Genomic DNA, 23,463 nt, shown 5'->3' with positions numbered 1-23,463 from the left:
CGTTTATCCCTTTGGCTGCCGAGGAGGAGCTTCGAGGTCACCCACAGGGGGTTCCGGCCAATAGTAGTGCAGGAAGCTTTCAGCTGGCATGCAGCCTCCTTTAGACGAAGAGTTTCCTTTTCACTACGGGGTACAGATGTATTTAGAATCGCACAGACATGTCTGGCAGGGATAAGACGCCGCCAAAGTAGCATGGGAAGACCTCGTTTTCGATTTCTGCCTCATCAAGTCTATGACTGGTGATTACCACGTATTGAACGAACAAAAAATGGAAATTGCCAGCGGCATTCAGCCGTGCAGAAAGAATATTTGTCAATGTAGGAGTAAGGGCACTCGACGCCTTGGGCGGCAGTAGCTCGAACCACTGCTGGATCCTCTCTTTCACCGGAGCCCTGTCGCACCTGTCTAGATAGACCAATCAGCCATTAGTAACCCTCTGACGCTACAATGATTCGGTGTGTTGAAGGAAAGAGAATTCGTAATCTAGTGTGTATTTTTCAAGAGAGTGACAAGCTTTTTTTTTTGTGTCGAGGAGCATGGGCTCTTGAGTGTGCATCTAAGTTAGACCTAGACCCGGAAAGCAGCTCGTGTGGTAGATTATGGCTCCGACGTAAACTTTCTATGGGGGCTGGCTGGTCGGGTATTTATCCAAGACATTGGCAGAGACATTGAGCCTGGTGACACTTGCAGCAACTTGACACTGGCGCTAGTTTAATCAGCACGCAGCAGAGGCAAGATGGCACAATTAAAGCTGCAGTGCGATAGTTCCTTATACCCTGGCATTTCCAGTCCGAGCCTCTGGCATGCGTTCCGGCAGAGCCGCACTTCCGAGTGCGGGCGGTTGTCAGCTAAGCGGCGTGACTAGTGACTCGCAAGACAGGGGTAGGAACATGGCAATATAGGGATGGTAATAGTTAGAAGTCAGTGATGGTATATCAGTTTCTGGAGTTGATTCTATTGATGGTTTGTTGGGGCGCTGCCATTTCCCACGGTCCACTAGCTCTCAATGCAGCCTCACTTGCCTCCGCACAGTAAATGTACCAGGTCATGTTACGACCATATTTTAGAGTTCGGCAGGGAGACAAGGGAAGAAAATATCCGGTATCATGACAGCTTCTCATCAAAACTCAACTCCAGATCTGGCGATTTTTTCTTTTAGAAGAACATTGAAGAGGGCCGAAGAAGCGAGAACTGACAGTTATAGCGCGGACAGTGATGGTATAATGGGCGTTCGGCGGGAACCGATGTTCAGCTGTTATTGGTGGATCAAGGCTGCCACATGCTGCTGACCTGTGAGGCTTCCTCCGTTTGCCTGACCTAAAATGTTTCAAACCATTACCACCCAAGCTTTCTTCACCATGGCCATCACCACAACCATCATCATCGCGCCATCACAATCAACTCAATCAATGCCATCAATTTACGACATTGACTTTTCAATCTTCACTCAGCTTGGATAGTTCCAGCGACAGAACGCGTCAGACTCCCCGCCTTACCAAACACCGTACCCAGGAACCACTTCCCCAGACACGAGCGAGTAATGGCTTCCATTCCACTGTAAAGTTGGGCCGAACATGCTTCAGGCCTGCAGTGCACCCAAGACTAGCGCAATGACAAGCGTTGGTACGGGACCAACGCCTGCAGGTCGGAACACTCGGGGCCGCGTGGCTTGCCATTAAGATTACTGATAGCCTCGTCCCCTGACCGTTCGTGACACCGCCGGGCCGATGCACTGGCCACGCGGATGGAGATGACCGACATGCCGTCCGGAGCAAATAGGTTCGAGAGTCACGATGCGGTACATTCATTCGCAATCACGTTGCTTCTCAGCCGCTTCAATCGCGAACAAGCCGGACAACATTCAAGACACGTCGCGCGTCGTCCACCCCGCCAGATCCGGCTTCGACTCTCACCGTCCAATCCTGAAGAAATCGCTCCGCACTAATGCGTTGGCTCCAAGAAACCGTCCAATCCGCCCCACCAATAGCAGCCACGAGGCTTGTTAGGCCGCTTGGAACTTATAGTGATTTGATGGACCAGGGCTGCTGACGGGGCGGGCGGCAGGCAATCCGTATTTGAATAAGTAGGCCACGGCGGAACCTGGGATGCGATTCACATCTGCTCCTCGTTCGCGTTTGTCTGGCTTGTGCGTTATTCCCGGCCCTGTGTTGTCGTCGTCACACCTCTTTCCACCGTCAAAATGCGCACCGCGACTCTTTCCGCCGCAGCCCTCTTGGCTGGCTCTGCTGTGGCCGCCGAGTGCTCCCAAGGTCTGCACATTCTCGTCGGTCGCGGCACCGGAGAGCCCGCAGGCCTCGGAGAGACGGGTGCGTTGGCAAAGAACATTAGCGACGCCATTTCCAGTTCCAGTATTGTCGCCATTGATTACCCGGCTACATTTTCGAAGCCTAACTACGACGTGTCCGAGAGGGAAGGCTCCCAGGCAGTCTACGACCAGGTCACCAAGTACCACAAGGATTGCCCCGGCCATAAGATGGCCTACCTCGGATGGTCACAGGGTGCTCAGATTGCTGTCAACGCTTTTTGCGGTGGTCAGGGTGGCATCTTTGGCGACGATGCGCCCATCCCCGCCGATGCCGTCAAGGATGGTTAGCCCAACGTTTGCGAGCCACGCGCAACAACACAAGCTAACGAACCTAGTTGTCGCGATTGCTATTTTTGGTGACCCCAGCTTCAACCACACGTCTCCCTACGCCAAGGGCACCAGCACCGCCGATGGCGTATGTTTCTGCCCTTAGAAAATGTTCAAGAAGACGTTGATTTCTAACATTGCATGTTGTAGCTCTTTGTCCGCAATGGTATCGGTGCCTGCGCCAGCTTTACCAACAAGATTGTATCGTACTGTGACACCGGCGATGTCTACTGCAGCGCTGGGAAAAACAAGTCGGTGCACGGGCTGTATCTGGTCAATTACCCCAAACAGATGATGAATTTTGTCATTGATGGGTACAACAAGTCCAAGGGCAACAACACCGGTGGTAGCGGCAACAACACGACAGCGACGACGATGACGACGACCACTGCCAGTCCCACCAGCAGCGGCGGCGGCAACAGCAACACGAGCCCTACCTCAGGCACCTCGCCCACACCGTCGGCCGGTGGCCAGCAAAACGCCGCCGCTGGTGTGTCGACCGGCCTGATGTATGCCGTGCCTGCTGCATTGGTTGCTGCCGCGCAGATGCTTCTGTAGGCGGGATAGCCGAACGCGGACGGAACATAAGTGACGTAAGGTGACGATGGCATGTACAAATGTGGAGGTTGAATTCAGTGTTAATACCCGAATAATGTAACATATTTTACCCAATGCACGCGGTCGGAACGTTTGTGAAGTGTATGAAGCTGGCGGTCGGTCAAGGTCAATGGACAATACCGACAAACACCGAGATGCTAACCACGGGTGAACAGGCTGAGCTGCCATGACAAGTAGCAAGAGGCAAGGTTACTTGTATATACTAAGGAGGCCAGCCATTGACAAAGGCTAGTGTTGCATCTCGCTGGTGGCCCAATCTGGAGGCATGTCGATGGCGGTTTGGCGGGGGTGGACATGGCGGCGTTGAGAGTACGTCCGGCATTCATACGATTCAATGATGCTCGGCTATTCCTTTGATGGCCTCACTGCACATGTCTTTGCAGTAGGTGTGCTTGATCTGCTCGCACTCCGCGGCCACGTTGCGCCATCGTCGTCGTCAGTCGTGGTGCGTTGTCGGATGGACGGCACATCTGGAGGGACGAGCAAGTTTGCATCGAAACCGCTCTGATGCCGAGATCCGCAAAGCTTGTATACACTACACTGAAGGTGGGCAGAGCCTCAGACTTTGCGCGTCACTACGTGTGCAGCGCGCTCGGACGGGGAGTTGGTGCCGTTACCCGATGTAGAGATGCATCTGTGTAACCTTTGGATTCGATCTACGACTCCTTGACTCGAACAAGAGTCCAATGAACAGAGTATACACTGAGAGAGATGTTGCAATGAATGGGCTCTGGCAGCATCTGTGGAGAGTTTGCTGTCTGACCAATGCCGCGAAGGCAGGCTCTCGGGGGCGCGCGGGCGCCGGGCGCGAGAAGCGGCCGGGAGGCATCGAGTTCGACACCACTCGACGGCTGATTGGTAAGAAAACATGGCAAAAGAAATGAGAATTGATGGAAATGATGGAAATGTATTTATCATATTTGCTTATAAACAATTGTTCGAAATAGGGCATTGCTTGGCATGTTACAAAAGTTCTGTTCATGGCTGTTGGCCGTGATGCTTGAAAGACTAAGCCCAAATAGGCAGCCAAGAGACATGATGAGGGACCCATGTGAGAAAATTTCTGGCTGCTGATTGGGCCTTTGTATGAACGAACTAGTGAGGCGTTTATGGATCTTGACTCGATTTGGTAACTTTTCGAGATGTCAAAGTGAAGAGATTTTTTTAGCCCTTGCCTCTTCGTTTTTTTAAACTTTCTCTTTCAGGGCACATCTGAAGGGGCACGCAAGTGCGGTTGTTCGGCAGCTCCAGATGCTACCCGAATGGGGCGGTTGGCGCTCACGCCTCGCAGGCGAAACCCACACGTGAGGGTGGGCAACCGGAGATGGTATCGGAGACTAAAGAAAAAGCCTTTTTCTTTATTAATGAACTGCAGTGACACACGAGATGTAAGTCCAGTGTTTAGAGTGGGGTACATGACTTGCGTGAGAACCTCTGTATATAAAGACGCCATGTCGCCTTCCCAACCGTTTTGTTCGTCTGCCAAGCACCAAGACTTGGCAACGGTTGTTCTGTCAAAGCCCAACGTCAGGACGAATCGTACGAGACACAAAAAAGACCTCTGATGCCTTGATATCCAAGCTCTGACACACTCTCGAACATCATGGCTTGCCAACAACCCGTCATGGCGCCCGACGGCGGTCCCGACGGCGGCCACACCCTCGTACAGTTCCTCTCTCGCGTTTCACAACGCCGCGACGACGACGCTGAAGCCAACGCCGAAGCCATCTCATCCTCCAACAACACCAGCAGCAATAAGGACGCCCTCCTCTCCGCGGCCGAAATCGAGCGTCTTGGGCGCGTCCGCCCCGCCTGCTTCGGCAGCTGGTGGTCCGAGATTGCCTTTGTGGTGACGGTCGTCTCGTCCATGATGATGTCCGAGTACTGGATCTCGGGCTTCAACATTATCCTGCCGCCCGTGTCGGCTGACCTCGGCATGGCCGACTCGGAGCGCACGTGGCCCGCCTCGGCCATCAACCTGACGACGGCGGCGCTGCTGCTCGTCTTTGCGCGCCTCGCCGACATGTACGGCGGGCGCAGCGTCTTCCTCGGCGGCCACGCCTGGATGTGCGTGTGGTGCCTCGTCGGCGGCTTCAGCCGCAACGGCATCATGCTGATTGTGTGCCGCGCGATGCAAGGCGTCGGCGCGGCCGCGTTTGTGCCCGCGGGTCTGGCGCTGCTCGGGCAGACGTACCGGCCGGGCCCCCGCAAGAACCTCGTGTTTGCCGTCTGGGGCGCGCTGGCGTGCGTGGGCTTTTATGTCGGCATCTTGGTGGGCGCGGTGACGGCCCAGTTTCTCAGCTGGCGCTGGTTCTTCTGGATCGGCGCCATTGTCGTCGCGGGCATCGTGGTGGCCGGCTTCCTCAGCATCCCGCGCGACCTGCACCCGCTGGACCCGAGCGTGCGGATGGACTGGCTCGGCGCGGCGACGATTGTGCCGGGGTTGACGCTCGTCGTGTTTGCGCTGACGGACGGCGGGCAGGCGCCGCAAGGGTGGCGCACGCCTTACATTTACGTCATCCTCGTCATCGGGCTGCTGTTCCTCGGCGCGGCCGTGTACGTGCAGGGCTGGGTGGCGGCGCAGCCGCTGCTGCCGCCGGCGCTGTTCAAGCCGAAATATATGAAGCGGCTGTGCGCGGTGCTGTTCTTCGCGTACGGCACGTTTGGTCTGTTTCTGTTTTACGTCTCGTTTTACATTGAGACGGTGCTGCACACGTCGCCCATCCTCACCGCCGCCTGGTTCACGCCCCTCGCCGTCGGCGGCATGATTCTCGCCGTCACGGGCGGCTTCATCATGCACATGCTGCCCAACCGCATCCTGCTGCTCATCTCCACCGTCGGCTTCCTCATCTGCGTGCTGCTGCCGCCGCTGATCCCCGACCAGACGCCCGGCTCCGGCGGCGTCATGTCCACGTCCAAGCTCTACTGGGCCTACATCTTCCCCGCGATGCTGTGCGGCACCATTGGCGTCGACATCATGTTCAACGTGACCAACGTCTTCATCACGACGGCCATGCCGCACCGCCACCAAAACGCCGCGTCGGGCCTCATCAACAGCCTGCTGTACCTCGGCCAGGCCTTTTGGCTCGGCATCGCTGAGCTCGCCGTGTCGGCGTCGGTGCAGGCCCAGGGCGCTGAGCGGCTCGGGCCGCGGAAGCAGTTGCAGATTGGCTTCTTCCTGGGTGTCGGACTGTCGGCGCTGGCGTTGGTGCTGACGGCGACTATCAAGATTGGAACGGCCAACGCGACGCTGACGGCGGATGAAAAGGCAGCGTTGAGCGAGGCGGAGACGCAGGAGAGGCCAGAGAAATAAAAAGAAAAAAGAAAAGAGGAGAAGGAGGATGAGGGCACGTGAGACATTTTGCATGGCGTTGCGTTTTGGCGTTGGCTGACATAGACTAGTAGACTCAGATATGATGCATATGGTTCAGAATGAGTTTCCAATTACACGTTTTAGATTAGCATGAGCTTTTAATTGTCATTTTCAAAACTTTTATCCCGTCAAAGCATTGCTTATACCGATGTAAAACTGTGGTGCCTCGCATAGACTTGCAGACAGTATTTGATACTGCTTGTTTTACCTGGTTTCCACGAAATGCCGACTTTAGATGCTCGTCTTGCATTGTCGCCATCCTCCACATCAAGTCGTCTCTTTGGCCGGATCCCATCTTCTTCTCAGGAACCGCCTCGATCTCGGTCTACCACTATCCACGCACCTTCTCGGTTTACTTTTGCCGCGTACCGGTACTGTCCCAATCGTGTCGGGTCAAATGACGCCGCCACGCCCGCCAACCAGCCACCTTTGACACCGCCAAATTAGGAAGTTCAATCTCCATCACTCATCAATCGTAGTCATGCCAGATTAGCGAGCCATTGTGCTGTACAGGCATGCCCGCAATACCCTCTTCTACCCGAGCTGCCCCACACGATCCTGCCGCCGCGAGATCAGCTACAGCAGCTGATATAACCATTACATCCCACTCACTTTTCAGCACACATGTTTTTGCTCCTTCTACGTATCGTCCTACAACACGACAACGTGTTCTAGTCTCCTCTAGGCTCATCAACGAGGGGATCTAAGCAAAATTATACCCATAACTTTAACAACAACATTCATAGTTAAGTATTCAAGATCCCAATTTTGGACAAAAGCATCGCCCGCGGCATGTTAATGAATATTACAAGGCTGGACGAATAGTCCCCCCAACGCCAGACAAGCTACAGCTTGACCTAAATAACAAAGAAATAGACACAATTACGTTTTGATGCATCCACTCGGCGGTCCTACTGGTGCAGACCGCATGTCCGTTGCTTCATCAGCTCGCGGCGCGCCTTGTCCTTGTCTGAAAATTGTCAGCATGCGTCGCACAGTGCGAAGACTTTTAGCATCGTAACCGACTGTACTCACCTCCATCGAATACGAGAAACTCGTGCAGGGCCGAACCAGCCGGAACCATGGGCAAGACAGGCACCTTTTTATCCGTCATCACCTCCAACAGAGCCGGACCGTCCGAGTCAATCAGCCACTGGAGGCTGGCAACCACGTCAGCAGGGTCCGACACGCGACGGCACTGGACGTGCATCGACTCGGCGAGCTTGATGAAGTCGGGGTTGGCTTGGTGCGTGTGGGCGTAGCGGTCCTCGTAAAAGAGGTTCTGCCATTGCGTGACCATGCCCTGCTCCTCGTTGTTGAGGACAATGACCTTGACACCAATGTTGAACTGGGCCGCGGTGGACAGCTCGGTGAGAGTCATGTTGAACGAGGCGTCACCGTCAATGTCGACGACAAGGGCGTCGGGTTGGGCAACCTTGGCGCCAATGGCCGCGGGCAAGCCGTAACCCATGGTGCCGAGACCGCCCGAGGTGATCATGGAGCGAGGATGGCGCCAGCGGAAGTGCTGGGCCGTCCACATCTGGTGCTGGCCGACGCCGGTGGAAATGTACGTCTCGCTCTTGCGATTAGCCGTGAGGTTGCTGAGCTCTTCAATGACGGTCTGGGGCTTGATGAGGCCGCCGCGCTCGGTGCGCTCATAGTCGGACAACGGCCACTTGGCCTTCCACTCGTTGATCTGGCCAAACCAGGACTGGCGGTCGGCCATGGACCTGGGCTCGATGGCATCCATCATGTAGCGCAGGTTGGCGGCGACGTCGCCCTCGATAGCCTCGGTGGCTTGGACGACCTTGTTGATATTTTTAGGCATGATTTCAAAATGAACAATGCCGCCGCGCTTCTCGGCGGCGGCAGCCTTGGCGCCGGGGGCAAACTTGCTAATGTTGCCGGTGACGCGGTCGTCGAAGCGGGCGCCGAGGGCGATGATGAGGTCGGCCTCCTGCATGGCCATGTTGGCGTAGGCGGAGCCGTGCATGCCGAGCATGTGAAGGGACTTTTCGTCGAGCTCGTCAAAGGCGCCGAGGCCCTGCAGGGTGGTGGTGACGGGGATGGAGGCCTTGTCGGCGAGCTGCTTGAGGATCTCGGGCCCGCCAGCGGACTGGATGATGCCCTGGCCGGCGTAGATGACGGGCTTCTTGGCCTTGTTGACGAGGCCGGCGACGCGGTGGATCGAGGCCTGGAGGAGACGGTCGCCAATCTCAAGGGCGGCGAGAGAGGCCGCCGAGGGTAGAGAGGGCAGGGCCGCGTCGGTGGGGATGGCGCGTCTCAGGATGCCGGCGGTAACGTCCTTGGGCAGATCGACGAGGACGGGACCGGGACGGCCGCTGGTGGCAATCTCGAAAGCCTCGTTGATGCGGCGGGGCAGCTCGGCGACACTCTTGACCATGACGTTCCACTTGGTGCAGGCGCGGGAGATACCAATGACGTCGGCTTCTTGAAAGGCGTCGCTACCAATGGCGGTGGTAGGAACCTGGCCGCAAAAGACGACCATAGGGGTGCCGTCGGACAAGGCGTCCTGCATCGGCGTGATGACATTGGTGGCGCCGGGACCTGAGGTAACGAGGACGACGCCGGGCTTGCCAGAAGCGCGAGCGTAGCCCTCGGCCATGTGGCCGGCACCCTGCTCATGACGGGGGAGGATAAAGTCGAAGTGGGATGAGTTGTAGATGGCGTCAAAGACGGGGAGAATGGCGCCGCCGGGATAACCGAAGATGTGCTTGACGCCCTGGCGCAGCATCATTTCATGAAAGATTTCACCGCCGGACTTGCCAATGAAGGACTCGTCCATTTCGCTTTTCCGGGGATTAACGAGGGGCTGAACATGGCCCTGTGATTGAGCATTGAAGGCGGGACTAGGAACGGCGCGGACGGTGCTGAGAATGTTAGCATGGTGAGCTGAAGGAGATTATACAAAGACTGTGTGTTTGTCGGGGTATCATGAGGCACAAGAGGGCATCGTGTTGTTGTCGCCGATGCCGGCTGCGACTCTGCGGAGAAGAGGTGTGGTGTGGTATAGGAGCGCACCAACACGAGGAGCAATGGCAAGAAACATGTCGACCTACCTGGCAGAGGATGAGGCGGTGGCGGCAGTGGCCTTGTTCCTTTGGGAGAGAGGCAGCTTTTTTTGAGCTCGCGAGGTGACGGGAGCGGTTGTGGAGGTAAACGAGCGCGTTTGACCCAAAGCCTGGAAGGCCTTTGTGGCCTGGCGAGTTCGGAGCATGGTGAAGTGAAGCTCAGGAACCGCAGAAAAAAGGAATGATCGGTTCAAGCTTGAACCCGCCTAATTTGATTCGATTGGAATCAAAAAACCGTCAAGAAAGACTTTCTGGGGATGAAAATGGTTGTGGGAAGAGCGGAATTGGAAAAAGAAGAGGAAGAAAAGGCTAAAAAAAAACGGGTGGCAAAAGAGGTCTGACCTAGTACAAGTTCGATGCTGGAGATTTCGGGGGACTCGCGGGGGCTTCTGGCGCCAAGTGCGGATTTTACAGCGGACGCCGGCCGCTGTACGCATCGTTTTGAGTCAGCCCACCCTTGGGAAAGTTTAGACTCATTCGGGGGGCGCGCGACCGGAGGCAGATCTAGACCCAAACTTGTTCACTGGGGGCAATCTGTTAAAGTTGGTATTAATGGTAAAATACGACGAAAAAAAGGTGGACAAGAAAGGGTCGGGTGCTCGCATCAATAAAGTCATTTCAATGTGGGCTGTCGTTGGCCGACAAATACTCAAGAGGAACAGAAAAAGCAGGAAAATCTACAAAATAATCACTTCTAGATACACCGAAGACACCCAAACTTGCCAATTCATCATCAAGAACCAGACTCACCAGCATCTCCAGTCACCAACCTACTTACTAGTTGAAGTTACTAGTTAGCACGTCCATCTTCACATGGTCCTGCCCCCCTGCAAGCTGCGGCCTCGGAGCCAGCCATCCAATCACCAGCCTGCTAAATGCCCCTGCAAGGCTGTCCCAGCGACGCTAGCTGCAACACTACCACATGAACTTGACCGACAAAGACCATCCATTCATCGCCCGTCATGAGCACAAAGTATATCACATTTTAATATACAGTATAGTTCACTGGACAGCATATATTTTCTGGCCATCGGCGGCTTCGGCACGGGCCTCACAAGTCACATGTCACCATCTGATAATGCCTGAGCCAAGTCACCTGTACCGGTACGACAAAACGGCGGTGGCACCGTCCACATCTCAACGCCTCGAGGTCGTTGCCAACATCTTCTGCCAAGTGCCCAGCCTTGTCTGAATCATGTTCATATTATTCCCGTAGACGACAATCACCCCCAACGCACAATTCTTTTTTTCCAAGTCTTTGCTTTCCTCTTCTTCTAGTTCATGGCCAATCCCTTGAAATCCAATTTCCATCCCCCGCAAGTCGCGTCCCCGCTATCGGACTTGTTCCGCTCCAGCGCTTCGTGGGGCGGGCATGCGTCCGACACCGGCACGCGAACAGCAGCAGCATGTACAAATTGATTCATACCAATGCCATCCGATCCCATCATCTCTGCATTCGTTGAGATATGTGATAGTTATATGATCATGTACTTTATACCGCTATAAAAAGGCCTACCCAGCATCAGGTATCCATCATGCTTTTCACATTTGGTGTTAGATCTCTGCCCATCACGATTGTATCCACTCTGCACCTCGAATCTCTTGATCAAACTACAAACATCACAAAAGTACATATGAATCAATGCACCAAAGCCACAATCATCATCATTAAGTCCGTCTGCCACCATATTCAGGTCCCAGCATCTTGTATTCGGCATTTCTACATCAATCGTCACAAAGTAGCTCACATCCCGGATTCATCTGCATAGACCAGTCCATGCACCACTAGTTTGCCTCTTTAGACCAACGCATCACATAACCAAACAGATGTCACATGTGCTGATGCCATTACGAGATTCATATTAGCTTGTAACTCAATTATCATCAATGTGGTTTATTCGTCACCTTCTGTTTCCTATCAAGCCACCAAATGCAGCTCGCCTATGAACACCACCCATCCATCTCCTCTCCAATGTAAGAAAAATGCCTTTACTTTTCCCCAATACTGCTTCTTCTCAGCTCTTACGCAATGCGATTTCGTAAACCACAAAACAAAAAAAACGCGATGAATGGTATCTTGAAAGATGTGAGAATAAATCAAAGAACAAATAAACCCGAGTGGTATAGAAAAAGCAACGGCCAAGCAAAGCCCAATATTCCCAGAAGAAGAATGAAAAGCAGCCCCCAATTTGTGCCAGTATTAGATGTAAGCTATCGTCTCAGCTGCCGCGCACATGGAGTTCCCTGTTCACAGACGGACAAGAAACATGAGAAAAAAAAGACAAGAAAAAAAAAACAAAGTGGTAAGAAACATGTTCCGGTGAGGGGGTGGTATACGGACAAATAGTCCAAGTATGAGGCGTATAAAGATAATATATAAAATCGGTGCGAGAGGCATGTGCGCGTTCGCGTCAAAGGCGAGTATGACAATGCAGGGAAGAAAAGAAAACGTTCAGAGGGCTTCACGTCAGAACATTGGCATCGTTTACATTCCCATCGGCGTCGACATCATGCCGCCCATGTCCTGCGGCGGCATTTTCTTGCTCGGCCGCAGGCTCTCCATGCTCATCACGCGGCTCCACGACCCAGGTCGCTTGTGAGGCGTCGGCGTTCCGGGCCGAATCACTGTCGACGTCGGGCTCGCGCTCATGGCATAGTGGTTGCTGTTGTTGTACAGCCCGCCGCCGTTGCTGCCCAGCTGCACGTGCTGGTTCGGATGCTGCGCGTGCGCGTGGTAGTGCATGGGCATCCCGTCCATCTGGTGGTGCATCGCGTCCATGTGCGTCATGCTCGTATCCATGCCCGTCCACGTCGCGTACGACTGGTCCTGGCCCTGCAGCGGATAAATCATCGGGCTCTCCATCGGCTGCTCCATCGGCTTGTGCATCACCGGCTGCTCCGGCGCAAATTTGGGCGCGTCCACGGGCCACACCGTCTCGTTTGGAATCTGGAATGGCGTGCCAGGGTGCGGACCGGCCGCACCACCATCCTCTGCCATGACTGTGTCCGTGGCCATGTCCGTCACGGGTGTCGGTGTCGGTGGTCGAGACGCTCTCTTTGAATTGCGCCCCGACAGTCTAAATACCGTCTGTGTGCTAGATCGGTACTTGGAAAAGCTAAATGTGGACGAGCTGTCCTCCTCGCCTTTGACATCGGGCGGAGAAACAGATTGCGTAGGCGCATCGTCGGGGCACTGGTTTCGGTAGGGAAGCTGAAAGTACGACTCGAGCTCGCCGGGAGGGGCCGCACCGGAAGTCGAGAAGGGCGCATTGCCCAGGATAAATGCGAGGCGAACAATCTGAGAGACATCAGATCCTAGATGGCGAGATTCCAACATGCGTTTGAGCTCTCCTGACGATCGTGAACGCCATTGCAGCTGCTGACGCTTCTCCTTGGGCCAGATGCACGTTTTCCACACCGACTTGACTTGTTGTTGTCTCAGCAGATTCTGAATCTGCACCTTATACTCCCAGTCACTCACGTCAAAGTCGTCTTCAAAGTGCTTGGCAATGTGTTCAAAGTGCTTGTCGCGCGTGGCCGAAGCATCTTCGGGCGTGGCAGCCTCGAAGAGACGATCGCGACAAGTCGCAAACCCGCAGGGAAAGACAACCTGGGGGCACAGGTCGGTGCGAGCAGTGCTGTTTGGCAAGGCCTTCATGCGATGGGCTTCCTTGGCGTGCGTGCTGTAGGCGCGCTCAGTAGAGAAGGACATATGGCAGCCCTTGGTGTGGCAGATCCAGACGACATCCGATCCATGAAAGTTGTGGAGATGCTTCTTGAAGTCGCTCTTGCGTCCAAAGCCAACAGGGCTGCTGTCTAGGTAGCACATGGGGCACTGGTACTTTTTGCCAGTTGGGGCGATTAGTCGTGGTGACGGGTGAGAGGCTCCCTCGGCAGTCATGGGCGACGGCACGGGAGCAGGGGAATCGAGCCATGAGCGCTCCGCGAGTTTTCCGGCTTCCGCGTCGTGCATGGGAGGCATCTCGGCAACGACTTCGGGCCATGTGTGCTGTGTGTGAATGGAGGCTCCGTCGGACCGGCATTGAGACGCTTCAGAACTCGTCCATGCCAGCGAGGGCGCGCTCATGCTTGCGGCAGCGCTGCTCATCAGTGTATTGGCAGAGAAAATGGAGGCACGGGCTGAAAGGTTAGCTGCGGTCTTGGCGGCGTGAAGCAGATACATACAAGACTCTCCATAGCCGGTCAAGGCATATATGATGCTAGAGTGTCCATACTTTTGCACCAGCGAGCTCAAAAGCTGGTGGTCTTCATCTGTCAGAGGTTGAGGGCCACTCTCCTCGTGGCCGTTGAATGGAAACATTCTGAGGTGATGAAGCAAATGTCGTGGTCGGCGCCGGAGGGGGGGAAATATCGTCTCGTGACGTGCTGGGTATATCTGTTAAGATGGTCGCAGGCGGAAAATCCAACGAAATAGATGACCACGAGATAGTGAAGCGCGAGAGGGGACGAGGCGCACGCGCAGATAATATTGTCGTCGTGAAATCACTCCGTCGAGTCGAGCCGAAGCGAGTCGACGACGGGTGATTCGAGAGATGCTGTCCTGGCCCTTGGAAGTGATGCTGACGGAGGCAAGTTCAAATCGAAAGTTCAAATGCAAGTCGCTTAGATCAAAGGCACTGCTTTGAGATGGAAAGGCTGAGAAGTGTTGAAGGAGCGACGTTGAGGGCGTAGCCGTCGGCGTCTTGGAGTACACAGGCCAGGGGGGGGACGGGCAGTAATAAGAGGGACCGCGTCGCCGGGGGGTGATGAAAGAGCGGAAACCGGGGCGAAGCGAAGGGCTTCTAGAATATCTGAAAGAAGAACTCCCTCTTGTCAGAGCAGACGAAACCCGGTGCAGAACAGCAGGGAAAAGCAAAGTGCGGCAAGGGCACGCAAGGAAGACAAGGAAGGCAGGCGACCACAGGACCAGCAGGCAAGGTTTCGTCGTAAAAATAAAAAAAAAAAATAAAAAAGAAGAGGTGGGCATGCGGCCCCTCTCGCCTGGGTCGAGATGGGTGTCGAATTGGTGTCACCCATACAGACCATGATCCCCCTGCCTCGCGACCTCGCAAGGCCCAAAATGCCCCGTTTCAGGAACCAAATCATTTCTCACCGCAGACCAAGGCCATCCTGAAACGTAGCGTCGGCAGGCCACCCATGATGATGGGCCCGCTGACGGAGTCTGTGCGTGTCCAGAGTGGCTGAAGTGGGTGTGCAGTGAGAGGGACGAAATGGCGTTGCATGGCGCTTTTTTTTAGTTTGGATTGTCGCGAGCCAACCAGAGTCACTCCCGCGACGCCAGGCTAGGATTAGCCCAATGGTGTCGTCTTTTGTGTGTTGGCAAATTACGTCCGGACGGATCCCAGTTGGAGTGGGCTCGAGTCTTGACACTCTGCTAAGAACCTGAGAGGCAGTGTGAGAGCACCGTCTGTCTCGTACCGAATACCCTTGTCATGGTCCAAGGAAAGACTGCGCTAGCATGATCATGGCTTGGGCGAGCACCGAATCACCCGCGCACGACGGTCTGAAGTTTTTCAACACAGTCGGTCCTTTGTGGCCATGCTCTTCGCCGTTGCTTGTTCAGTGCGTAGATCGGCCCGTTGTCGGGTTCCTTGAACGGCCTTTATTCAGGGACGGCATCAACCGTAGGGATGCGACCCGACTGCTCGGACGTGTGAAACGGACTCTGGTTACTCGCTCAGGAACAATGGCCATGTGGCCGTCCGTCGGGCATGCACAAGATGCCTCCAGTTCGCAGCCGTCATGTCACGCAGAGTTGTACAGAAGCTCATTCGTGCTGGGGCACGGAAGGCCTGCCGAGGGGCGGCGGACATGTACAGGCCAAGTTGCAAGCACAAGGTCGGCACTAACAATAGCGGTGGTGTGGATCATGAACGTTTCGAGCTCCGCGGGCCGGCAGATCAGAATTCTCATTGACCAAGTTGAAGCTCGATGCGCAGTGTATTTTTTATTAATGTTTGATCAATCTCGGTACAACGGCAGTCTCGGCAACGCCTGTACTGGCTGGCTGCAAAAATAGCAGACACTACTGCAGAAAGATGTGCGACGTGCTTGCTGCTTCAAAGAAACGGTGGGAGAGGCGTTGGACTTGCTGTGCACTAACGTAAACAAAGGTCCATTTCAACTGTATTCGTCTTGCACTTGGTCAAAGCAAGCAGCAGCTTGAGCCACAAGGCCATTTGAAAATAGTCGTGTGGCGCTTTGAAAGTGCCCACTGAGTCTGGGGCCGTTTCTTTATCTGTGGGCGTACCAGAGCACTGAGTCGCCAAACAGTCTATCGCTGATCAACTCCTCGTCAGTGACCAGCCTGGCAGCCAGAGCCTGATGAGGATGCTTGTCGATCAGTAGGTAGGAGCCCGCCCAGCGGCTGGGTCCCGAAGCCACCGCGGCCAGCATCTGCGGTCCGAGGTACTAACACAATCAGTGACAGAGAAGGGTAAAATAGCGCATTACGAGTTGGCACGCTGCTTTGCCAGGTTAGCGTGGAGTCGTGTGTCGTGGTGCAAGTAATTCAAATTCAAGAGCCCAACGATTCACGAATGCTACCATGTGGAGTGGTCGCGCTTGCAGACCCTGGTGCCTCGATCGTGTTCGCTCCACCGCTCACCGCTCGATCCTGCGTCGACGATGAATGTGATTGCGAGATTCTCCTTCCTGAAACGGTGTATTGCTTGAAAGGTAATATATCGTGCTCAACGTAGACGTGCATCCGGCGATACGGCACTGGATCTCTCACGGCTGGTATTCGTGCATTGTGGTTATGGGCGGGAGCATGCCGGGACAGAATGGTGTAGCTTTTCGTGCTTGCTCTCGGCCATGTTCCTGTAGTATGTCTGTACGGAAAGCCACGGCCATGTGCAAAGCACATGTTGCGCGGCAATGACGGTATCTGATAATAATCATCGTCGACATTGACCAGCGCGGGGGGCGTGGGAGGTGTGTGGTTCGCTCGAACCTAGTCGTGCCAGTCACACCACCTCGTCAAACAGGGTACAACCCAACACACCAACGCTATTCATCAGGCGTGTCAGGGTGCTAATAATGATTGAAGAGTCGCAGCCACGGCACGCCACCTTTTGGTTCGAATCCGAATGGGGAAACTGGTGTCCGATGTCTGTGGGCGTGCAAGGCTGCGTGAGGTTGACTCCCAGCTCGCCAGTCTGACCTGGCAGAATCTTGTTCGTCGTTGTCAAACGGCAGATGTGGCCAGGATAGTCAACTGCCAGTAAAGGAAGCGAGAAGCGAATCGAATAAGCCTCATTTGTTAGCGTCGTGGAGTCATGCAATGCATCAACATTGAGAAAGACAAGTCACCAGGGAGATGTCGAGGCCCCCTTTTTTTGGTGGTCGTTGCAGAATGAAAATCCCCGACGTGGCACGAAGCAAGCCTTTGACGGCCCGTTGCAGACTGTCGGCAGTCACTTGACGTGTTGTCCGGAGCACCGTGTGCGCTTGCGGGTTAATTAGGTAGTTACGGTAAATATTGCCTTTATTAGTCAGGCATCGGATGCATCTGATGTCGTTGTTCCCTGCCCATTGTGCGCCACGCCTCGGACAACTTGTACAACTCGTACAACTCGTACAAGGCTGCGCCAAAAAGGCGGTGGTTTTCCATGTGCCATGTGTTACACTGTATAAAACACCACATGTTCAGCATTTATCGATTCATGGCCCAGCAAAACGGCGTCTTTGTGTGGTTTTGCATCACCCCTCAATCAATCAACTGACAACACCAAGCCAGCCACCATCGCGACCCCTGCCCGGCTTGTTGCCCTGCGCCCTCCACCATCCATGCCTCGCCCGACTGGGCCACTCACAACTTTACAGAAAGTGGCTGGCCTTGGGTCTTGTTTTGCGCGAATGGCATCACCCGACCGGCACACCATGATGAGACCACTACTGGTACAGATTAGACTCAGAAGCTGAATGTCTCATCATGACCATCCCTCAAGACCGCCTAACGCTCAGAGAACGCCTCGCATGATTTTGCCGTCTTCCGTCTGCCGTGCCCTAACTACCCGCGGGGGTGATGTGGTTGTTGTCCTTTCATCTTGCCTGGTGCTTTTTCATGTGGCTCAGGATCAATCACTCGAACAGCCTCGAGACGATGCAGGCCATGGCGCGAGCAATGACCAATATGTCCTCTCCCGGAGCAAATATCGCCATTCTCCCTATTAAATATCCGACACTATTGAATGCGTGAAGCCATCCAATACTTTGCAATGCCTTCACTAGCACAGCCAGCCAAGCCCGTCAGATGCAGCACGGCACAGCCTGCTCACGCCGTCAGTCATGGTCTCATCATTTCATCAACATTGCGAGTGGTCAAGTGGTCAACTATTAGTAACTAAACTCAGCAGCCATCACCCACAAGAAGGAGGGCTGCGCTCCCCCCTCCCCCCCATAGTGCTCTCCCTCCCCCTGTTCCCTGATAACCTGGTAGTGCCTTTTTACAAAGAGCAACTTCCCATTCGCTCGTCAGTGGTCACTTTCTTGATGCGACGGCCTCGCCGACGCAAGCTGCACCATGCGAGCAGCGTGTGTCTCAAGCAAACAGGGCCCCAATGAAAATGGGCACATCTTCGCCACTGCTCGAGGACTGGTGGCTGTCGGGCTGTGGGCTGTGGGCATTGCATCCCCCCCTGCATGATGATGGTCCATGGGCGAACGTGCCCTCCGGATTCCATTCATTCTAGCCAGTTTCTAGCAAGATTCTTTCCTGTTATTTCTGGCAATCCATCTTCGGCCAATATGCGACATGGGCTAGGCAATCAGGCTCTAAGAAGAAAGGGACGTGCAAAACGTCATCCCGGAACACCCAACACACGACTTGCACGACTCATGGGCGTTCCCTCTCAGTGGTTCTTCTCGTAACTAGCAATATCGGCCAAACTTATTAACTTACATAGCCATCTTTCCTTTTTCCCCCGACATCTCACAGTCCCCAGTCATTGCATCATAAATCGCTCAATATTTACAAGCTCCTTCCACTCCCATCTCTCCCGTCCGCAAGGCCTCTGCGCCCAATCACCTCCCCCACAGTGATCGGCAGCCGAAGCATTTCTTCTCATAACTGACACATTGGCAAACCCACGCCCCGATAAAGCGCCCAACCACATCTTTCTTGATTTATCATTTGTTTGCTTTCGGCAGAGAAAAGGAAAAAGGGGCGGGGAGAGGGTTCGCTTGCAATATGCCCGATACATCTTCTTTGTTGGCGCCCCCCCCCCCCTCTCCCCCCAAAATAGATGGATTTGCATTACACCCCCGTGTTTCGACTCGACCGGTCGACCCAACTCGTGATACACGCCGAGGAATTAGCCTTTGCCATGCGTGTCTAATTTTGGGCGCGCATTTCTTCACGGTTTCTTTGTCCGGCACAGCCGCATGATCCGTCCGGTCGCAAGCTATGCATGACGATGATCACGTTCACGCCTGGCGCCAATCTTGTGCAACTTGTGTCGGTAAACTTACAGCTGTACCATCCACTTTCCCTTCCACGTAATCAACCTTCTTCTATTGAGTTCAAAGTAAGGCACACTTAAAAGTCATGTACTTGTACACATTGCTATTCGGTTACGAATCTAACCTGAAACTGACCCTCCAAATCAAATACAGCCGCACCATTTCAAACGAAGCGAATATTATCACTATTCGCTTTCCAACAAACAACCCCCAAACCAATTCAAGCCGCTGTCCAGCATTGTTGCTAACCGATTCTATATAGTCATAACCCTTCGAGCTTGTTCATTATTCAAAGGCTTGCGATGTTGGAACCATTGCCGTTCCGGTCTATAGAATATAACATAGAAGGGGCGTCACGCATAAAAGCAGACAATATATCAAGAGAAGAAGACGGTTCAAAACAGAAGGGGAATCGAGCCAACAACAAAAAAAACCTCCATTCAAAAAAAGAAAAAGAAAAAACTCCATCAACAGAGTTCTGTCAGCAGTGTAACCGTGCGAACGGGCTGCGCGAGCAGACTGCTTCATATGTTCCAGCAACTTACCCAGAGCATCGCAATTGGGCTCGAGGTGATTCAAAACCGACAGCAGTGTCTAATAATGTAGAGCAGGCTGCGAAATCGGTGCTCGTCGGATTCAGAACTTGTGATTGTTCATGCCCGGCCGTAAAAATCCAGTCTCAACATCTATCATGGCATACCCATCGTGCATGCCAAAGGCCGGCAATTCGCGCTGCGAAGGATATCCGTGCTGCGCAGGCACACCAGGGTACAATTGAGGATCAAGCGGACTGACATCAGCTCCCATAAAAACCTCTGATGAGCCTCCCGCGTATACGTGATGCATCACCTCTCCCATCGTTGTCGGTGGAGTAGTGTGCATACCGTTGTGGTAGGTCACTGGCGAGGGCGAAGGATCGCTACTTCTCCCCAAGGCCATGTCTGGAGCTGCGAGAGGTTCAGGAATATGAGTATGATAAGACGAGCTGCAGTCGTATTGTGCAGGTGCGGTTGCATTAACTGGGCTCCTTCGGATGCGGTTTCGTCTCCTGCCTATTTCTTTTGGTCGTGCTGCCACAGTCCTCGGCATGTCCAGCATCGGTCTCCTCTGCATATCATCTCTTCCATGATTTCCTGATGTGTGGATTGCGCGTTGCAACATTCCTGTCTTATTATCGATGGTGCCGGTGATCAGGTCTCTCCGCAGGTCTGTGGAGCGGTTCCAACCCCATTCCAAGCTGCTCAGGTCAACGTTTTGCAATGCCCCTTGCATGCGGCTCTGACGCAAAAGATTTCGAATCCTCGTCGAGTATGACCAATTGGCACACTTCTCTTCGTCATAGTGTTTAATCACATGTTCGATATATTCTCGGAATGTCTTGCCGCCGTCACCCTCAGGGGGGGCTTCCAACAACACCGAACAGTTGTCGAATCCACAGGCAAACACAAATGGCTCGCAGACGGTATTCTCGTGAACATGCATCTCATTATTCGAAACGACTTGCTTGTGACGTCCGTCGATCTTGATGTGTTGTGAAAATCGTTTCTTCGACTCGGTCCTGAACGTGCAATCTTCCACTGGGCAGATGAACTCTGTAACAATGTGATGGAAGTCGCCCATGTGCCGCTTCAAATCATTTTTCCTGGCGCAGACGACCACATGGTCCATCTCTTTACAGAAACCACAAAGATGGCCTTCCTTGTCCAGCACCGGTTCCGCTCCTGGGGTAGAGAAGGGTGAGGCAGAGTCGCCCGCAGCGCTTCTTTGAGAGATTTGAGATGGCTTTTTCGCGCGCTTGGCACGTTGACCGTTTGAAGCGATTCCAGATAATTCGTCACTTGTCTCTGCGCTTTGTTAGCATCGTGATGCCGCTAAGTACGAGTGGTTGGCGAACCTCTGATGCCGTAAATGTCAACCAGACGGCGCAGAACCTGTGGACGCTCATTCTGCGGCAACTTTTGCAGCAACTGCGCAATTATCTCCTGGATTTCCTCCGAACTCCTTGGGTCCGGGTTTCCCCCCATGGTGGTGGCTTCGAAAGCGCAGGCCGACCTAGGTGTTGTAGCTGCTGGTGGGAAATTGCTTGCTTCCGAGTAAAAACTAGCAGCCAAGTAATTTGGTGTAGGCAGTCTCATGACTGAGTTTTGTGTCGACAGCTAAGAGTGATGAAAGAAGGTTTCGACGCGAATGGCGGTGGCAAATGTAGTGACGCCTCGTATGTAATATAAACAACGCAGGAGGCGTATCCTTGTGTCGAGTTAGCTTTATGCCCTGGCCCCTTCTTATCGAGGTTACGAGGGGGCGATCTGACTGACTGCTTTCGGGCACTGCGATGGCTTGCTGGTGGCTATGTGTGTATACTTTAGGCCGGACCACCAACAGACTGGCGATGTTGAGTTGGTAAGTTCTGTTGGGTGTGGCAAACCAGACCTCCGGCTGCGCAACACGCGCGGAAGATGGGTGGCTTATGAATAACGGAGAGTCTGATTAGATTACGACTTGAATTCGTCGTTCCCGGCGGATACCAGCGAGGCCGGCCGGCCAGGGGATGTACCTTAGTGTACCTCGACGTGACGGACAATTGAAAGGCTAGACGACTAGCAAGCCACGTCAAGTAGACGCCTTCCTCGTGTGGAGCAAAAAAAAGCCCAAATGTGTAGAAAATCTGTCTGCGCTAAGCTGGAAGTAGGGCTAGTCGAGTGGCACGAGTCTTGCCCAGGATATGTCTTGGTAGATTGCTCGAGGTTGGTTGGCTCTGTCTGTGGATGGGAAACAACGATCAGGCACAAGGGTGCCCTCGATTTGAATGGACACAGAACCCACGACGGGTCTTTTGGAATGTGTGCTTTGACCCAACCAGGGTAAAGCGGCGGGGGGCGGGCAGAGATCAGGCCAACACACCCAAATTGACTGGACTCCAGTCAAGACGGATTGGCGGCGGCGCGGTGGGCCGCGACACCTTGTGACAGGATGAATACGGCAAGCCGTGACTATTGGTGGTCAAATATGCGTCAATTTCGAGAGAATGATGGCGTTGGGGCGGTGTCGAGCTGGGCCAGTGTCTTAGGGGAAGCATTCTAGAAGCGAGTTCGTGTGCAAGGGTCGATGCATCTCGAAAAGCACACTAATGCAAGTGAAGAAGCTGAATAGCAGTGGAGACAATAGAAAAAGTCATTGGGGGCATAGCCTTACTGATGAGGGGAATAAAATGATGAATAGATGTGTGTGGAATGATGTGGATGATGTGGGTGATGACGATGAATGAAAATGGTGGTGATGAGGGTGGTGGATGATGGTGGATGATGATGGAGAGGGGCCGACATGTTTTCTCATGCCAGCTGGCAGTCGAGATAGGGTGGGACACTCGACGTTTGGCAACTTGAAAATTTGATTGCAAACACTTTCTTGACTCGTCATCATCATCATGAATTCTCTGCAATCAATTTGCTTCATCAACAACAGCCAAGCAAGAGAAAAAAGCATCCATCGTCGTTTATCGACAGCGCCACTCTAGCTATCCTCGTTCATCGCAAACAGCTGCAGAACGCACAGTCCAAGTTTCTCCTGCAGAATTCATTTCATGCCGAATCCGGGGTCTGGAAGAAGTCAGACACGACCACCATGCCACTTCCACTTGTTGGCCGGATCTCCGTCTGCGGATGCGCCGATTGATTGTTAAGGTTGTATTCACAAGTTCAACCCCCACAAATCTATGGAAATAATCTTGCGCTAACATGCCTGCACTAACTAGTCATCTCTCCAGACCGGACTCCGAGTCGATGAGCCAACGGTCCGAACTAGAGCCAGGCTTAAGTAGCGCAGTTTCACCCCGACATACTATTTCGGTCCGAAGGAGCAATAATCATCGTTTCTACTGGAGGCTTCTGAATTTATCTTATCTCAGACTCGAAAGATGAAAATTCCATCGACGCACATATTGTCAACGGGCCTGCATTACCTGTATTACCACCTGTATCGTTTGTCAGCTCTGTCCTACAACAAGGCTGGCGGATCAGCACCCGGTTCCACTGGTCGTGCGCAGAACAATAGCAAGCGAATTCTATTCATTACCCTTTTCGGATCCACCCCTCACTGACGGTGTCGCCGACCTTCCTCGACCACCTCCTAGAGTCTGCCAATAGAACGCAGAGTTACGCATCTTGACTGCGACATGGCGCCCGGGAGCCCTGTTTAGGCGTCACTAGCCGTTGTGTGGCGTTCTGAACAGCATGCACGGTCGG

General features: G+C 53.8%; 5 protein-coding genes across 5 annotated transcripts; 2 read left to right on the top strand and 3 right to left on the bottom strand.

Annotated features, from left to right (window-relative positions):
- Nucleotides 1-2,200: 2,200 nt before the first annotated feature.
- On the top strand, nt 2,201-3,211 carry BBA_08621 (Axe2-like protein; the record flags this gene model as incomplete). The annotated part of the gene is made up of 3 exons (XM_008603718.1): nt 2,201-2,609; nt 2,662-2,741; nt 2,804-3,211. 3 exons carry the CDS (start codon nt 2,201-2,203, stop codon nt 3,209-3,211), a joined length of 897 nt encoding a protein of 298 aa, XP_008601940.1.
- Nucleotides 3,212-4,895: 1,684 nt separating this feature from the next.
- On the top strand, nt 4,896-6,584 carry BBA_08620 (drug resistance protein; the record flags this gene model as incomplete). Its single annotated transcript, XM_008603717.1, has 1 exon — nt 4,896-6,584. One exon carries the CDS (start codon nt 4,896-4,898, stop codon nt 6,582-6,584), a length of 1,689 nt encoding a protein of 562 aa, XP_008601939.1.
- A 971-nt stretch (nt 6,585-7,555) lies between these two features.
- BBA_08619 (acetolactate synthase) lies at nt 7,556-9,882 on the bottom strand (the record flags this gene model as incomplete). The annotated part of the gene is made up of 3 exons (XM_008603716.1): nt 7,556-7,614; nt 7,680-9,535; nt 9,725-9,882. The coding sequence occupies 3 exons, from the start codon at nt 9,880-9,882 to the stop codon at nt 7,556-7,558; spliced, it is 2,073 nt and encodes a 690-aa protein (XP_008601938.1).
- Nucleotides 9,883-12,221: 2,339 nt separating this feature from the next.
- Nucleotides 12,222-14,057, bottom strand: BBA_08618 (uncharacterized protein; the record flags this gene model as incomplete). Its single annotated transcript, XM_008603715.1, has 2 exons — nt 12,222-13,876; nt 13,922-14,057. 2 exons carry the CDS (start codon nt 14,055-14,057, stop codon nt 12,222-12,224), a joined length of 1,791 nt encoding a protein of 596 aa, XP_008601937.1.
- Nucleotides 14,058-19,858: 5,801 nt separating this feature from the next.
- BBA_08617 (uncharacterized protein) lies at nt 19,859-21,357 on the bottom strand (the record flags this gene model as incomplete). Its single annotated transcript, XM_008603714.1, has 2 exons — nt 19,859-21,066; nt 21,117-21,357. 2 exons carry the CDS (start codon nt 21,355-21,357, stop codon nt 19,859-19,861), a joined length of 1,449 nt encoding a protein of 482 aa, XP_008601936.1.
- Nucleotides 21,358-23,463: the final 2,106 nt, after the last annotated feature.

The sequence above is a fragment of the Beauveria bassiana genome (genome assembly GCF_000280675.1).
Source record: "Beauveria bassiana ARSEF 2860 unplaced genomic scaffold BBA_S00037, whole genome shotgun sequence".
Lineage (NCBI taxonomy): Eukaryota > Fungi > Ascomycota > Sordariomycetes > Hypocreales > Cordycipitaceae > Beauveria > Beauveria bassiana.
Note: the sequence above shows the minus strand (reverse complement) of the source record. Positions and strands in the feature narration are given on the sequence as shown.